Raw genomic sequence first — 19,211 nt, 5'->3', positions numbered from 1 at the left:
AATTTTCTGTTCAGGTCTGGTCTTTTCTTTACAAATGCTTGGAATTCTTCTATTTTATTAAATGACCATACTTTCTCCTATAAGAATAGTCAGTTTTGTTGGGTAGTTTATTCTTGGTTGTTGACCTAGTTCCCTTGCTTTACAGAATTATCTTATTCCATACCTTTTTGTCCTTCGCTGTAGATGCATCCAGATCCTATGTTATCCTCACTATAGTTCCATGGTATCTGAATGACTTCTTAGCAGCTTGTAATATGTTTTCCTTGGTCTGATAGTTCTTGAATTTAGCTATAACATTCCTGAATGTTGTCAGTTGGGGATTAAGTACAGGAGGTGATCTGTGGATTCTTTCAGTCTCCACTTTTCTCTCTTGTTCTAGAATGTCGGCACAGTTTTCTTGGATAATTTCCTGTAGTATGATATGATGTCCAGGCTTTTTCTTGTCACGGTCTTCTGATAGACCAATAATTCTTAAGTTGTCTCTTCTGGAACGATTTTCTAAATCTTCTGATTTGTAAATGAGGTGTTTCATATTTTCCTCAATTTTTTCATTCTTCTGATTTTGTTTTAGTTTTCTGCTGCCTTGTGAAGTCACTTGCTTCTCTAACTGTTGTATTCTGGTTTTTAAAGGCTGAATTTCATCCCTGGCTTTTTGGTCATCCTTCTCCTTCTGGTCTGATTTTCTTTGGAGGTCATCTTTCATCTTCTTTACCTCATCTTTCATCTCCTTTGCCTCATTTTCAAGCTGATTAATTTTAGCTTTCAGGACACTATCTTCTGTTTCCAGATGACTTATCTTGCTTTTTAAGTTCTTTTCCCAGGTGTCTTCAGCCTCTCTTAACTGTTTTGAATTGTATTTTGAGTTCTTCCAAAGCATGTGTCAAATTTTCTGGAATTTCTGTGTTTTTGCTTGGTGTTCCTTGAACCTCCTGTTACATCTGCTCTTTGTTCATTGCCTGGATAGAAGCTGTCGATTGTAATTGCTTTTTTCATTTTATGTTGTTTGCTCATATTTGCCTTTTCTTTCCCCACCTGTAATTGCCTGCACTCTTGCTCCTCTAATTATGTGTTGGATCTGTGGGTTTGGGCTTTTCTGTCAACTGTCACCCTCGGAGCTTAGCAATGCTCTCAGAGCAGTCTGTGGGGGAGGGGTGTTGGGGCTTGAGCTTCCCTGCCCTCTGAAGGCTTGATAAGATTAAGCCAAGCGGAGTTGAACTTGCAGGGCTGGATGTGCCCTAAGGCCAAAACCTGGCGGGGGGGGGGGGGGGGGGGTCGCAATATGAAGTGTCTCAGATGCGAATAGGCTTCCTGCTCTGTGCTTCTTCTCCAACTCCTTCCCCACCACCTGTGTTCAAAGCCCTGAGCAAGGTACTCCCTCCAGATCAGCGCCCTTGCTCACCCAGAGATTCCAGCCACTGCTGGAGGTTCAGTATTGTAGGTGAGGCAGGGGTCCTGGGGCCTTCTTTCTTCCTTCCCCTTAAACCCAAGTGTTCTCAAATTCAGGCTTTTGAGGGGTGTACCTTTTAAGTTGAGTCCAGCAGAAGGGTTCCTTGGCTCTGCTCTGTTGTTAGGTTTGGTTTTCAGTCCCCTAGGCGCATTTCGTTTTTAATCGGTAAGGAAGGGTTTTCAGAGGTCTGAACTTTCACTGCTTCTACAACACCATCTTGACTCCACCTCCTCACTAACCAGTTCTACCAATCAGTCAACTCCTGTCCCTAGTATGGTATGTCCCACTATAAGCTGCTACACTTTCCTCAGATCTAGACCAAGAGTAAAGTGAGTAAATTCATAAGGTCTCTTACTCCATTAGCCTGGGCAGCCTCATTTCCCCAAATGCCATGCTTTTATCTAAGCTAAAACCATTGGAAAATTAAATTTATGAACCTATACATGGCATTATTTTTCCATTTAAAACCTAGGACTGTATATTTACCATAAATTCTTTTAAAACGATTACTTATAACCTCTCACCCTTGAACCTGCCCCCCTCCTTTAACTTCCATTGAATACTTCCTATCTTAAATCCATATTATCAAGAGCTACTGTCTTGGACACAACCTCCCCTCGCTTTTCATCTCTCATCCACTTTAATCCTAGTCTTTCCTATAGTGTATACACCTCTGCCTACCCTTCTGCTATGCCTTACAGAATCCCTATTCTACAAAAATGCAAATTCAGGTTTTTTCCCTCTAAGAGCAAACATTTTTTGCAATTCTATTTAATGCTACTCCTCCAATTTTTCCCATTTAAAGAGGTTAAACAAAAAGGAGAGGCACACTTTTTACCTCATTCATTCAATTCCCTAAAAACTCCTCTCTTTTTTGAAGACCAAGTTATCATGTTTTCTAACCATCCACTAAGCCATTATCTCAGAAAACACCTAGTTAACAGTCCTCCCTATCCTCTGCCATAATCCTTGATGATCTCTAAAATCCAAACTTCACACTTCACATTTCCTTGATCTTCTCTACCTACAGTACTGCCCACAAAAATAGCCCCACATTGGTATCACTCAGAACTCCCTATCTCCAAGGTCTGGACTCACATTCTGTCTTGCTTGTTTCAACCTCCCTAGGAACACCAATTCCTTGACCTCTCCCATCTCTTTTTATATAAGTTCAATTTTGGCTTTGCTTCCTTTCCTTTATGCTCTCCATAGTTAAAGATATTTCATGATGTTCCTGTTAATATTTTTACTCCACTATACACTCCCCCCTTACAAAATAAGAAGATTAATTTTGTATTATTTTATTGATGCAATTTATAACTAATTGATTCTGTCCTATAACTACTTTTGTCCCATAACTATTAAAGTTAGGCTTTTTGTCTTTCAACTTGGTTCAGAATCCAACTGTCTATAATGCATTAAGCTTAGAAATCCAGTCTTCCTGTTAATCACAGATCTATTCTTACCCCAAAGAATTTTGCTAAACTTGAGCCTAAAATCTTTAGACCACCAAGTTATCTTTCAAGTTTGTTTAGTTTGCTGTCCAAAAGTATGAACCACTATCACATACTTAAACTTAAAGAAAAAGCACTTCTCAGTCTCATGAGGGTTTGTTGCTAGCCTGCTTTAGCAAATTTCCAATTAATTATGTTGTTTCTGCTCTTCAGCTCTGTAACCAATCATATTGCCCTCAGGCTCATAACATTATAGTTCTTTATTCTGTACTCCCAAAACCTAAATAAGGAAAACTGTTTTCTTGCTCAGGGTCTTTGGCAAAATTTGAGGCAAGCCACTAACCCATTTATTGACAAGCAGCATGCCCCTATTAATAAATGTTATGTTGCTCAATGATTTGCTTCAGTTTACCCTTTTGTTAAAATTTAAACATGACAATAGCCACAACCCTGATGAAATCTACTTTCTATTTTCTCGGATCCCAAGTGTCCAGCAGGATTTCACTGGAAAGTCAGAAAATCAAGCCAAATGCCCTTATTATAAATAAATGCCATATATCTAACCTTCTCAGTAACTTTTTTCTTCTTTAGTAGACTTTATCAAGCCCTACAGCTATCATTCTGAACTTCTTCTCAAATGAAGCTATATTGGTTCTCCTCTTATGAAATCCAGACCACTCTCTACAGAGGACCTTACCTCCTTCTTTACTGAAAAGATTAAGATGAGTTCCTTCAAACTCTGCATTCTCCACCTCAAAATTTCTTTATAGAGAAAACCTTCCTACCTCCTTTCCAAAGCTAACCCCACCATATTTATTAACCCCAGCCTCTCTAGTCTTTGTCCCAATTATTAACTTCATAACTCTTCCTTCTCTTGCAATCTGGTTACTACCATCACTACTGAAAGCACTTTCAAAAGTTACCAATGATCCCACCATCAAAATCAAAGGTCTCTTTTCAACCCTTAACCTCTCTCCTAATTCTACAATTCTCTCTTGATTCTGCTGTTTTGGATTATTTCCTGGATCAGCACATATATGGTTCAATATAACATGGAATATCTTATCAAAATCTGGTAACCTCTTTGAAATTTGTAGGATTACAATCTTACATATGAAGAAAATTATACAACATTTAAGACTCTTGGGACCCTGGGCAATTCTCTATAAGACTGTAAGAAGCAGAGAAGGTTTCAACTTGCATAGGTATCATGCCAGGAAAATCATTATGTCTAGCCCCTATTCTGTTCCTAATGCTAACTATAAATATGAATATCAGGATCTAAAAATCCCATTTAAGCAATTAAACTAGTTTTTCTTATGTCTAATAATAATAGCGGACATTTATATTACTTTTTAAAGTTTGCAAAACACTTTATATACATCCTCTCATTAAATGCTCCAATTCAATGAGTTACTGCATGTTATTAACCACTTTTTATAGACTAAAAAAACTGAGTCTCACAGAAGATAAGTAATTTGACCATGGTCACAAAGGTATTAAGTATAAGAGGAAGGATCTGAACCCAGGTCTTCCTGATTTCAGGTTCCCATTCTATTCACTATACTATGCTGCTTCTCAGAAGGATTAACTAAACAAAATGCTAATTTTAGGAAAACAAGGGATATCTACTTAAAAAAAAAACCCTGGAGTTTTAATTTCACAATAAAGAATAATTTCATTTTGATCAATACATTTGTCTTAGCAAACATTTACCTTTTCTGTAATTGGAAAAAGAAGCAATACCGCACAGACTGGCCGTGGCACCATGCTAAGGAGTTCAGGTTCCATACCATATACATCAACAAACTGCCAGTTGGGGTGCAGACCTAATTGTTTGAGAAACTGATAAAAAGAAAAACAAAAACAAATTATATGGTTAAAAGGAAAAAATCTTCAAACAAGCACTTAAAACATTAAGACCATGAGCGAGGCTTCATATATGTCAGAAACAAAGCTATTTTAGATTCACACATTATCCTATTGTATCCATATAACATGTGTGTTTTAAGATGAAATGGATAAATACATATCAAAATCTATTTTTGCCACCATTAGCAACTTATGTTTAATTCATAATCATCTTTTTTTGAATCCATGCTTTAAATTACACTTGAAACCTAATATATAAACTTTTCTCTCTAAAACTAATAAATTGTAAAATTAGCCTGACTCACAGTAATAGTAATCTGTTAAGGTTTTTTCTGTCCTCTAAATAAGATAAAAAGCAAACTAAATTTTGTGATAATTTACATTACAAAAGAGAAGGGCATGTGTTGTGGAAATGGCACAAAAAACTGGAAAGACTAAGAAGACAAGAGTCCTAATTTCAACTTTGATATGAACTGGCTGTGTCACCTGGGACAAATCACTTAACTTCTCTGGATCTTAGTTTTCTCACCTGTCAAATCAAATACTGGCATATTGCACCAAGATGGAAAATTCTCCTAAATACCAAAGTATTTATTACAACACTTTTTGTGGTAGTGAACAACTAGAAACCATCAATTGGGCAATGGGTGAACAAAGTGTAAAAATATGAATACAATGAATGCTATTGAACCTTCAGAACTAACGAATATTAGGAATTAAGAGAAATATGTAAAAAAGTAATGCATAAGTGGAACCAGAAAAACAACAGATAAAGTTACTACAATAATATAATTGAAAAGAACAATAAAAACAAAACTGAACATTATATAATTATCATGACCAATTTGGACCCCTGGTGATGATTAATGTACTTTCCGTCCTTTTTCTTTATTTTTTTTGGCTGGAGAGGTAGGGAAAACTACTAGTATGGATTTCTGCATACTTTGCTAAATCTGATCAATGTGTTGGTAGGTTTTGCTTAGCAATTTTTTCTTATTTGTTTTGAGGATAGACATTAACAGGTGGGTAGGGAGCAAAAGATGTGAATATACCCAGAAATGCTGGTGATATAAAGACAAGTCATCAGTAAAATTTTAAAGAAAATAAAGGAATTCACAAAATTAATTTCTAAAGTCTTCTTCCAAATCTAAATAAAATGAGATGGTTTTCTAACAATTCAAGATTCACTGACATTAGTTATAAACTCAACATGTCTAAAACCAAACATTCTTTCCCCACAAATCCTCCTGACTTCCTTATTTCCGTCAACCATTCTCAAAACTTTGGAATTATCTTTGAGCCCTCTCTTGGTCACCAGCACTTGTGCTAAGTTTCTCCCCAATGTTTCTAACATAATTCCTCTGAATTCCTGCTGTGCCCACCCCTCTGCAACATTGTGTATATAAAAGGTATTCAATGATTGTTTTTTTTTACATAACAATCAAGTCTTTATTAAGTAGCACCTAAATCCACAAGAAAGGGATAACAAAAAAACCCTAAAAACCATTGACAGAGGAAGTTAAGAACAAAGACTATCACAGCCTTCTGGAAAAGCCACATTAAAGGTTCTGACATGGATTAGCAAAGAAATCAGAGGAGAACATTCTAAGTGGGAGCAAATCAAATGCACATTCAAAGCACTAAGGAAAACTATCAAAGTCACACCATTGGAATAATAACAACTTATATTAATAGCTGCAAAATGCTTTCTTCCCAATTAGCACAGGAAAGTAACTTGATTTCACAGATGAAGCCCAAACTGGTAAAAGAATCTGCCTCAAGTCACAGACCTCATTAACAATATAGCCAGGCTATCTAGCTAGCTGGTGCAATAGATAAGAGTGCCAGGCCTGGAGTTAGGAAGATCTGAGTTCAAATTCAACCTCAGACACTTAGTAGTTGTGTCTCACTGGACAAGTCACTTAACCCCACTTACCTCAGATTCCTCATCTGGAAAATGAGCTGGAGAAGGAAATGGAAAGAAACTCCCAAATGGGATCACAAAAAGCCAGATACAACTGAAAAATGATGAAACAATAACTACCACATTTCTGATCCAAGGCATAGAGGAGTGTTTGTGAGAATAGGTCATATCTATGTAATAAGTAAGCAAAGGAAAAAATTTGAAAAGAAATCATTACTGTGTATCTCTGATCCCAGGAATAAAAAAGGGACTCAGTTCTAGCCTTGAGCCCAGGTTGAAATCTGCAGTAGTGTAGAATTGTCAGAAAATTCTAGTTTTAAAAAAATTTTTCTTGTTTGAGAGCAATTTTAGGTTAAGAAACTTGCTACCTCCCTGAATCAAGAAAGTGAACTGTTTAGAAAAGGCGCCATGGAGATGCCTGCAAAAACCTCACATTGCACGAAAAGGTTCAGAATGAACTTTGGGATATAGTGAAATTGAACTGTGCGGGGTTGAAACATATACTTTGATATACATATACACTCTTATGCCAAAGGGAACTGCCCCTAATTGGCTTTTTGTCAACGCACCTAGCAATCATTGGTTTTGTTCTCTTTCTCTTTTATTTCCCTTTTGTCCCCAAATTATTGTAATTTCCCCTTACAAAGTGCAATGTTGTATGTACCTCTAGATATAGATGTTTAGAAATGTAAGTTGGTTATGTGTACTGATTCCATGGGGAAACTAGGCATGTTCATCTGGGAGATTTCTACATGCTTTTTTTCCATGGGAATCACAGAGGGGATTGTGTAATTAGAATCTGTTACCCTAAAAATCACGATTCCTAGCCACCTACTTTCTAATTATCCTTTTATTCCTTTACTTCTAGTGATTACTAATAAACTTTATAAAATATAACACTTGGAATATTGGACATTAATTTAAATCCTACAGTAGAATAAGAAGAGTAGGAGTCCCAGAATGAAGAAAAGTCTGCAGTTCTTTCTCAATCAGTAGAGCCTCCTAGCAGGCTAATAGTGGTGGAATCTAGCACAAGTCTCCTAAAATGTCCAACCAGGAACAAACAACCTAACCAAAATAGGTCAGGAAATTGCAAAGCTCAGACCAGGAGGGCAGTGAATAGGCCTTATTTTGGATCATATTATTTTGGGTGGACAGAGAGTTTGCAGGTCCCTTATCTGAGCTGTGAAAGGAGGACAGAAATTCAAACCAACCTTCACTCCCAGAATTTTGCAGTATCCAACTCTTAATTCTAAGATCAAATTCAAGAAATAAGGTGGAAGAATGAACAAACAAAAAAGGAAGCCTACCTTAAAGAGCTATTATAGTGACAGGGAAACTCAGAAGACAATGACTCAAAAACATCCACATGTAAAGCCTCAAATCAAAATAGTTAGGACACAAGCCTAACAAAAATTCCTAGAAGGTTTATAGCAAGAGTTTAAAAGAAAGAAAAAAAACCTAAGAAGTAATTTTAAAAAACAAAGGAAAGTGGTAGAGGAAAAAGTTGGAAAATTAGTGAGAGTCAAAGGGAATTAGCAGCTTGGAATGAGGTATAAAATCTTAATGAAGAAAATAACTCTAGATGGCGGCTTAGAAGCAGCAAGGATCAATTCCTCTGGAAACAATCCTTACACACCAATAGAAAACAGGGAACTTCATTCTTTGTGGTGGTAAAAAACTGGAAAATGAGGGGGTGTCCATCAATTGGGAAATGGCTGAACAAATTGTGGTATCTGATGGTGATGGAATACTATTTTGTGTTGAAAAGAATGATGAACTGGAAGAATTCCATGTGAATTGGAATGACCTCCAGGAACTGGTGCAGAGTGGAAGGAGCAGAACCAGAAGAACATTATACACAGAGACTGATACACTGTGGTACAATCAAATGTAATGGACTTCTCTACTAGCAGCAATGCAACAATCCAGGACAATCCAGAGGAACTTATGAGAAAGAACACTATCCATATGCAAAGAAAGAATTGTAGGAACAGAAATTCAGAAGAAAAACATATGATCAATTACATAGTTTATTGGGGATATGATTAGGGTTTGGGCATTAAAAGATCACTCTATTGCAAATATGAATAAAATGGAAATAGGTTTTGAACAACGATACATGTATAACCCTGTGGAATTGCTTGGCAGCTGGGGGAGGGCGGGGAGGAAAGACTGTGGGGAGGAGATCTTGAATCATGTACCATGCAAAAATATGCTAGGAAATAAAAGTTAAAAACAGAACACTTCAAGGGGGACAGAAAACCAAATACAGCAACAGGACGGAGCCAGGAGACCCTCCTGCTTCAACTTAAAAAGTACAGAGAAGGTTTATCTCAAGTTTAAATCTCAAGTTTAAAGAAAAGAAAGAAGGAAGGTCCCAGGACCCCTCCCCAACCTACAGTACTGAGACTCGGGTGGTTGCTGGGGTCTGAGACGAGGCCTCCACCCCAGCTACTTGAGGCTCAGGGTTCTGACCCCAGCTGGCAAGGAGGCAGCTGGAGGAGAGGGTCAGAGAGGAGGGAAGCCTGGTCGCAGCCTTCAGCCACCACTCCTCCATCTTGGGCCTCTCTCTCTGGAGTTTTTGGTCTCCCCTCTTCCCCTCATCCAGCTCTGCAGGACAGCTTGGCTGACTTAATCCAGTCTAGCAATAGTGCAGATAAGAAACCTCCATAGGGCAGAAAAGCTCAATCTCCAACAGCCCTCCCACACCTACTATGCTGAGACCCTCAGTAAGAATCCTCTTGACTGGGATTCCAGGGAAAAGGCTGTAGCTGCTACAGCCTTGTACAGACTTGGTACCACCACGGGAAACAGAGCTCTGACTGGGCAGCTGGAAGGGAGGTGGCTGGCAGAAAAGAGTAAAGAGGAGGACAAGGGTAACTAACTTCAGTCTCCACACCTTCACCTTCACTTTCAGCTTCTGCTAGCAGCTGGGGAAAATCTGTCCTTGGGCACATTAATGCAATAGGCCAGCTCCATCAGTCTAATCCAGTTAATAAGAAGATCACAGAAGAAGCCCCTTCAGGATAGAATAACCCAAACCAACAACATTAGCAAATAAACAGAAGAGCAAGAATATAGTCAATGGGGGCAGTCAGTGGAGGTTGGAAGGAAAAAATATGAATAAACAACAGAAAAAGACAAAAGAAATAACAATCAACAGCTTCTATCCAGGTAATGAACAAAGAACAAATGGAACCGAGGAGGACCAAGGAGCACCAAGCAAAAAACTCAGAAACTCCAGCAAATTGGACACAGGCTTTGAAAGAACTCAAAACACAATTCAAAAACAATTAAGAGAGGCTAAAGAAAATTGGGAAAAGAACTTAAAAAGCAAAAAACTAAAAAACTAAAAACTAAAGCACATGAACTAAAACAAGAAGATATGTGCCTTAAAAGCCCAGACTTGACTAGCTTGAAAACGAGGCAAAGAAAGTGAAAGAAAAACAGACCAAAAGGAAAAGGATGATCAAAAATTCAGGGATGGAATTCAGTCTTTAAAAATTAGAATCCAACAACTAGAAACAAATTACTTCACAAAGCAGCAAGAGTCTATAAAACAAAATCAAAAGAATGGAAAAAATTGATGAAAACATGAAACACCTCATTGATAAAACAATAGACGTGGAAAACACATCCAAGAGAGGCAATGTAAGAATTATTGGCCTACCAGAAAACCATGACAGAGGAAAGAGCCTGGACATCATTCTATAAGAAATTATCCAAGAAAACTGCCCTGATATTCTTGAACAAGAGAGTAGAGATTGAAAGAATCCACAGATCACCTCTTGCATTAAATCCCCAATTGACAACACCCAGGAATGTTATAGTTAAGTTCAATAAACTTCCAGAACAAGGAAAAGATACTACAAGCTGCTAAAAAAGAAACCATTCAGATATTGTGGAGCCACAGTCAAGATTACACAGGACCTGGCTGCACCCACACTGAAAGACCAGAAAGCATGGAATATGATATTCCAGAAAGCAAGGAATGGGTCTACAACCAAGAATCAACTACCCAGAAAAATTGACTATATTCTTGCAGGGGAAAGTATGGTCATTTAATAAAATAGAAGACTTCCAAGCATTCCTAAAGAAGAGACCTGACTTAAACAGAAAATTTGATGCCCAAACACAGAACTCAAGAGAATCAACAAAGGTTTCCTGCTAGTGGGGGATACACTGTTCAACCAGTTCCTGCTCCTGCTTCAATGGTGGATGATGCTAGTAAAAGAAGGAATGAGGGTGGTAGTAATCAAAAACTTATGTTGTTTATTCAGGGAAATGCTATATCTGGAGCCCCAATTATTAGGGGCACTAGTCAGTTACCAAAACCTCCAATTATAATAGGCATTACTATAAAGAAAATTATAACGAAAGCGTGAGCGGTTACAATCACATTATAAATTTGATCATCACCAATTATAGTTCCTGGTTGACCTAATTCTGCTCAAATAAGAAGACTTAGTGCGGTTCCAACTATTCCTGCCCAAGCACCAAATAGTAAATATAGAGTACCAATATCTTTATGGTTGGTTGAAAAGAGTCAACGATTAATGAACATAGGTAAAATGGCTGAGCTAGGCATTGAACTGTAAATTCAAAGACAGAGAATAATATCTCTTTTTACCATTAAACTGAAGCCGAAAGATAGGCGCTTAACTGTTAATTAAGACAAAGTGAGATAAATACCCACCAGTTTAGTTTATAAAACAATAAGTAGGGCTGCCTGGGGCTCTCCCACCTTTTTTTCCTCCAAGGCGGGAGAGCTTGATGTAGTTAGTAAAGGCTAGGTGATTTATCACCTGCTTAAGGCTTTGAAGGCCTTTGGTCTAGATTTTATCCTAAGCCTTTAGAATAATCTAATCTTGAAGTATATTAATACGTTGAATTGCAAATTCAAAAAAGTAGTCAGTAAAGCTACCAAGGTTTAATAGTAGTTGAAGAGTTTAGCTTAATTAAAGCGTTCGATTTGCGTTCGAAGTATGCAAGATAAAAGCTTGTAATTCTTATGTGAGTGTAATAAATATAGGGGTTAAAGGTAAAAATAATAATGAGATTATTGTTAGTGTTGGAATGGGTATAAGTGTTTTTGGTGATAAGAGGGTTCATTGTATTTTTGAGTTATTAATGGATGGTGCTATTGTAAGTGTTGATGAGTAAATAATTCGTATATAAAAGAATAGATTTAGTAGTGCGGAGAGAGCTAGTACTGTTGCTAGGGGTATATTTTTATATGAGATTAGTTCTTATAAAATTAATCATTTAGGTATAAAGCCTGTTAATGGGGGTAGTCCTCCTAAGGATAGAAGTATTAATATAATAATAATGGTTATGGTGGTAGACTTGTTTCATAGGGTTGATAGTGAGTTAATTTTAGTTATTGACGAATGGTTGAGTATAAGGAATATGGTAATGGTTGTAGTAAAATAAATTAAGTATAGTAAGTGTAGGGTAGATGATAATAATGATGGTTATTCATCCTATATGAGCAATTGATGAATATGCTAGTATTTTTCGCAGGTGTGTTTGATTCAATCCCCCTCAGCCTCCTAGTAGTGTTGATAGGATGCTTAAGATTATTAGTAATTAAGAATAATAATAATAATAATAATTAGTAATTAAGAAAGAGAAAAAAAAATTTAAGGGACTCAAAAAGTTCAAATGATTTGTATTTCTATAAGAAAAGATGATATTGATAACTCTTAAAAATTGTCATTATCATCAGGTTAGGAGTTAAAAAGAGGATAATACTAATAGGAATGGGAAAAGATAAAAAAAATTGGTAAATATATATTTCGTAAAGAAGCACACTAGGGGGAAGGGAGGAGATCAATACATTGGAAAGGTGAGAGAGGTTGATGACAGGAGCTAAATCAATTGTACAAAAAAATTAAGCCATTCCCCAAATCATAAATGGGCAAGGGGCATGAATAGGCAGTTTTCAGATAAAGAAATCAAAACTATCAATAAGCACAATGAAAAGTGTTCTAAGTATCTCATAATTAGAGAAATGCAAATCAAAACAACTCTGAAGTACCACCTCACACCTAGCAGACTGGTCAATATGACAGCAAAGGAAAATAATAAATGTTGGAGGGGATATGGCAAACTTGGGACACTAATGCATTGCTGAAAGTGTTATGAATTGATCCAACTATTCTGGAAGGCAATTTGGAATTATTCCCAAAGGGCTTTAAAAGAATGAACTTTTCATTGTATCACAGAATCCGATCATTTTCATTTTAAGAGTTGAAACTCTTGGAGGGCAGAGCCAAGATGGCAGAGAAAGTACAGGGACCCATCTGATTTCTACCAAATTACCCTCCAAAAAGCAATGATATACACCTCAAAATAAATTCTAGAGCACATTAACCCACAAAAAGGATGGGGTGAAGTAAGTTTTTAGCCTAAAACAACTTAGAAGGTAGGCAGGAGGGATCTAGTGCACCAGGCAGAGTTGGGACACAGAACAACAAGGCAAGTCCCACCTCAGTAATAGTTCTGGGGCAGAACTGAAGCAGCCAAGCCTTCCAGAGCTCTCAGCCACAGACAGTAAGCAGGAGTGTGGGGATATGGGGAGCGGAGGTGGGGGGGGGGGGAGAATCAAATAACTGCTTAGGAGAGTATATGGGACCCTTTGCTGACTCTGGGTACAAGGCTCTTATCACATTGCCCATACACAGAACTAGGTAGCAGTCCTGGGGCACAGTCATAGGGTAAGGAGGAGCTCCAACATACACCAGCAATTGAAGCCACGGGGGAACAAGGGACCCTGGGCACAGTTCCAAGGAATGAAAGTGCTTGGGGTTAATTACTGACCAGAGTACAGGTCCACACACCTCTCCTTTCATCATACCACACTGAAGAAATGAAAGCAGACAGATTCCCAATGCCAGCTCTGAAGGCAGAAGACATGAACATTGGAACTATGCCGCTTTCACCACAGTTACAGAGTCCAACTTTAACAATGTTTTAAACTAAAAGAAAAGAAAAAAAGCAGGAAAATAAACAGAAAAAAAAAGAAAGAAACTCAACAAAGAAAGTTATTTTAGTGACAGGGTAGACTCAAACTCATTAGAAAACAAAGTCAATAATGCTGCATCCAAAGCCATCCAAGAAAAATATTAATTACTCTCCAGTCCAAAAAGAATTAATGGAGAACTCAAAAAGGATTTTAAAAAATCAAATAAGACAGGTAGAAGGAAAACTGGGAAAAGAAATGAGAGTGGGGGAAAACTGGGGAAAAAAAGGAGAGTGAATAATAATGATAGAAGAAAACATGAAAAAAGAGCCAATAGCTTGGTAAAAAGGGCACAAAAAAATGAAGGAATTAATAACTTAAAAAACAAAATAGGCCAATTAGTTTTTAAAAAGACACAAAAATCCAAAGAGAGAACTCCTTAAAAATCAGAATTGGATAAATGAAAAAAGATTTACAAAAATGCATCAAAAAGGTTGTACTTCGTGAAAGACAAAACTGGCTCTTTGGAAAAAGAGGCAAAAAAAAAAAATTTACTAAGGAAAAGAACTCTTTACAAAGTAGAAATGACCAAATGGAAAAGGAAGTACAAAAACTCACTCAAGAAAAATCATGCCTTAAAAATTAGAATTAGGCACAAGGAAGCTAATGACTATAAAACATTAAAACAACAACAACAAAAACAAAAACAATAATCAAACAGTCAAAAGAATGAAAAAATACAAGAAAATGTGAAATATTTCATGGGAAAACCAACCAATTTGAAAAATAAATCCAGGAGAGATAAGTTAAGAATTATTGGACTACCCAAAAGCTACAATCAAAAAGTTTGGACATCATCTTTCAAGAAATCCTCAAGAGAAGGAGGCGGAGTCAAGATGGCAGGGTAGAGGCAGCAAACATTCAGACCTCTGAAAACCCTTCCTTACCAATTGCAACCTAAATGCTCCTAGGGGACTGAAAATCAAACCTAACAACAAGACAGAGCCAAGGAAACCCTCCTGCTGGACTCAGCTTAAAAGATACGCCCCCCAAAGCCAGAATTCGAGAACACTCCTGTTTAAGGGGAAGGAAGAAGGATGGTCCCGGGACCCCTCCCCCACCTAGAGCTCTAAGCCTCCAGTGGCAGCTGGAACCTCTGGATGGGCAAAGGTGTTGGTCTGGAGGGAGTACCTTCTGGGAAAAGCTGTGCCAGGCTCAGAGCGTCCAACAGAGGCCATGAGGATGCAATTTTAAGAGGAGAAACGCAGAGCGGAAGGCATAGTTGAAGCAGCAGAGACACTCCATATTCCCCCCACCCCCACCCCTTCCCGAGGTTTTGGCCCCAGGACACATCCAGCAACCCAGCCAGACTTAATTCCATCAAAGCCTCCAGAGGACAGGGAACCTCAAGCACCAAAACCCCTTCCCCACAGTCTGCTGGACTTAATCCCATCAAAGCTTCCAGAGGGCAGAGAAGCTCAAGCTCCAACACCCCTCCCCCACAGACTGCACTGAGAGATTTACTGACAAAACTCCAAGGGTAAAGGCGGAAAGAAAAGCCCAAAACCACACACACACACACACACAAAATTAGAGGAGCAAGAGCTCAGGCAACAGCAGGGAGTAAAGAAGGGGTAAATATGAGCAAACAACAGAAAAAGAAAAAAGAAATTACAATCAACAGTTTCTATACAGGCAATGAACAAAGAGCAAACGGAACAGTAAAGGATGAGGGAACTCCAAGCAAAATAATAGACAATTCAGCAAATTGGATATAGGCTCTGGAAGAACTCAAAATACAATTCAAAACACAATTAAGAGAGGCTGAAGATGACTTTAAAAGCAAGTCATCTGGAAACAGAAAACAGTGTCTTGAAAGCCAAAATTAATCAGCTTGAAAATGAGGCAAAGGAGATGAAAGATGAGGCAAAGAAGATGAAAGATGACCTCCAAAGAAAATCAGACCAGAAGGAGAAGGATGACCAAAAAGCCAGGGATGAAATTCAGCCTTTAAAAACCAGAATTCAACAATTAGAAGCAAATTACTTCACAAGGCAGCAGGAAACTATACAACAAAATCTAAAGAATGAAAAAATTGAGGAAAATATGAAGCATCTCATTCACAAAGCAGAAGATTTAGAAAATCATCCCAGGAGACAACTTAAGAATCATTGGTCTACCAGAAGACCATGACAAAAGAAAAATCCTGGACATCATACTACAGGAAATTATCCAAGAAAGCTGCCCCAACAATCTAGAACAAGAGGGAAAAGTGGAGAATGAAAGAATCCACAGATCACCTCCTGTACTTAATCCCCAACTGACAACATCCAGGAATGTAATAGCCAAATTCAAGAACTATCAGACCAAGGAAAAAATATTACAAGTTGCTAAGAAGTCATTCAGATACCATGGAACCACAGTGAGGATAACACAAGATCTGGCTGCATCTAAACTGAAGGATCAAAAAAGCATGGAAAATGATATTCCAGAAAGCGAGGGAACTAGGTCTACAACCAAGAATCAACTAACTACCCAGCAAAACTGCCTATATTCTTAAAGGGGAAAGTATGGTCATTTAACAAAATAGAAGAATTCCAAGCATTTGTAAAGAAAAGACCAGACCTGAACAGAAAATCTGATGCCCAAGAACAGAATTCAAGAGAATCATCAAAAGGTAATTTTAAAAGTGTGAAAAGAAAAACAAAACAAAACAAAACTTTTTTAAAGAGACCCAATAAGTTAAAATGATATGTATCCCTATAAGAAAAGAGGTCATTGGTAACTCTTAAAAATTGTTATTATCACCTTGGCAGCTAGAAGAATTACACTTAGAAGGAACAGTGACAAACTATATGGGATGAAATGCCAAGACATAAATATGTATATAGATATATGTATGCATAAATACATATGTGTGTGTGTGTGTGTGTGTATACAATTAGAGCTAAAAAAAGAGGTTAATACTAAAAAAAATGGGGAAAGAAACAAAATGGGGTAAATTTATATTTTACAAAGAAGCTCATGGCAGGAGGGGGGAGAACATCAATACACCAGAAGGGTAAAAAGGTTGGAGATAGGAATAAAAAAAATAAAAAAAATAAATCAAGAAAAACTGCTTTAATAGTCTAGAATCAGAAACCTAAATAATCCATTATTCACCTCCTGAAAGAGACCCCAAAAGGAAAACTCCTAGCAATATCATAGCCAAATTCTAAAACTTCCAGGTCAAGGAGAAAATATTGCAAACAGCTAAAAAGAAACAATTCAAACATTGTGACACCACAATCAAGATAAATAAGGCTTAGCAGCTTCTGCATTAAAGGATCCGAAGGTATAGACTATGATCTTCCAGAAGTCAAAGGAGCTAGGACTTCAACCAAGAATCACTAAGCCCAAAAAACTGAGCCTAATCCTTCAGGGAAAAGAAATAGGGGACTTTCAAACATTCCTGATGGAAAGACCAGAGCTGAATGGAAAATTTGACTCTCAAAATACATGACTCAAGAGAAATATCAAAAGACATTCAAAAAAAAGGTTAAACTGTGTACAACCCTATATGGGGAAATGATTCTTATAATGCCAAAAAATTTTTTGTCATTATTAGGATGGTTAGAAGCAATATATACAGGCAGAGGATGAGGGTATGAGTTGAATATAATAGGATGATTTAAAAAATAAAAGCATGAGAAGGAGAAATACATTGGGATGAGGAGGAAAGGAAGAAAAGAATGAGGTAAGTTATTGCACATAAAAAAGGCATGAAGGAATATTCACAGTAGAGGGGAAAATGGGGGAGGTAGGAAGGAAAGCATGTGGACCTCTTATCAGAATTGGTTTAATGAGGGAAGAATTTACATAATGAGTTCTGCACAGAGAAAGCTATCTTACCCTATAGGAAAAGAGGAGGGGAAGGAATAAGAGAAGGGGAGTGGGGCTGAAAAGAGAAGGAAAATCAGGGGAGGTGGAGGTTAGAAATTAGACAGAGGTAAATAGGATGGAAATACACAGCACTGGTGCAAATTTTTTACAAGTCTCTCCAATAAAGGCCCCATTTCTCAAATAGAGAAACGAGTTGAATATATAAGAATGCAAGTCATTCCCCAATTGATAAATGGTCAAGGGATATGAACAGGCAGTTCTCAAAGTAATCAAAGCTCTCTAGTCATGCAAAAAATGCTCTAAGTCACTATTAATTAGAGAATTTCAAGTTAAAACAACTCTGAGGTACCACCCACACCTATCAAATTGGATATTATGACAGAAAAGGAAAATGACAAAACTTGAAGAGGATATGAGAAAGCTTGAACATGAATGCCTTGTTGAGGGAGTTGTAAACTAATTCAATCATTCAGGAAAGAAATATATTCCCAATGGACTCTGAAATAGTACATTCCCTTTGACTCAGCAATAACATTACTAGATTTGTATAACAAAGAGATTAAAAAAAAAGGGGGGGGGGACAGCTGGGTGGCTCAGTGGATTGAGAACCAGGCCTAGAGAGGGGAGGTCCTAGGTTCAAATCTGACCTCAGACACTTCCCAGATGTTTGACCCTGGGCAAGTCACTTGGCCCCCATTGCCTAGCCCTTACCACCCTTCTGCCTTGGAATCCAATACACAGTATTGATTCAAAGACAGAAGGTAAAGGTTTTAAAAAAAGGGAGTGGGGGGGAAGGACCTACATAATATCCAAAAACATTTAAATCAGCTCTTTTTAGGGGGACAAAGATTTGGAAAGTGAGGGGATACCCATTAATTGGGGAATGGCTGAATAAGTTTTACTATATTATTATAATGGAATCCTATTGTACTAGAAGATAACAAGCAGGAGGAGTTCAGAAAAACCTGGAGATACAAAAACTGAAGCAGAGTAAAATAAGCAGAACCAAGATTGTATAGTGACAGAAATACTTTATAATGAACAACTGCAAATAACAGCTATTCTCAGAAATACAATGATCCAAAATTACCCCTAAAGGACTTGTGAATAAAATGTCATCTGTTTCCTGAGAATAAAAACTGAGTGAATCCAGACCAAAGCAAACTTTTTTCACTTTCTTAATTCTTTTTCTACTTGAGTTTCCTTCCACAAAAGAATACTGAAAAATGTTTTACATGACTGCACATGTAAAATCAATATGAGACTACTTGACCGTATCATGATTTGGAAGGAAGGAGGGAATTCAAGACTCAGTATTCTCTGAAAAATGATAGAAATTGTTTTAACATGTAATTCGGAGAAAAAATTAAATTTTTTTTAAAAGTTGATACTTTTCTCTTTACTGAAGACCATACCCCGCCCCCCCCCCCACACACACACACACACAAATCCCTACTATAACATCATCCAGTCTTTCTCTGCTTGAAGAAGATCTTTGAGGAAGTGGAGCTCACCACTTCTGGGAGTAGCCCATTCCAATTTTTGATAGTTCTTATTTTTCTCAATAACAAGACTTAATTAGCCTCTTTTCAGCTTCTATTCATTATTCCTGATTTGTCCCTCAGGAGTTAAAAAGAATAAAATTAATCCCTATTCCGCATGACA

At 37.4% G+C, this 19,211-nt stretch overlaps 1 protein-coding gene across 4 annotated transcripts in view; it reads right to left on the bottom strand.

The window, feature by feature from the left end:
• UCHL3 (ubiquitin C-terminal hydrolase L3) overlaps window positions 1–19,211 on the bottom strand; it is a 105,323-nt gene that overhangs the window by 70,299 nt on the left and 15,813 nt on the right. For all 4 annotated transcript variants that reach the window (XM_007501455.3, XM_007501456.3, XM_007501457.3 and 1 more), the window contains exon 3: window positions 4,618–4,746. In XM_007501455.3, the coding sequence (XP_007501517.1) occupies window positions 4,618–4,746 (129 nt within the window). The remainder of the gene's footprint in view (window positions 1–4,617; window positions 4,747–19,211) is intronic.

Source organism: Monodelphis domestica, chromosome 8 (assembly GCF_027887165.1).
Source record: "Monodelphis domestica isolate mMonDom1 chromosome 8, mMonDom1.pri, whole genome shotgun sequence".
NCBI classification, from domain to species: Eukaryota; Metazoa; Chordata; class Mammalia; order Didelphimorphia; family Didelphidae; genus Monodelphis; species Monodelphis domestica.
The sequence above is the reverse complement of the archived record's forward strand: the minus strand, read 5'-3'. Positions and strand labels throughout refer to the sequence as shown.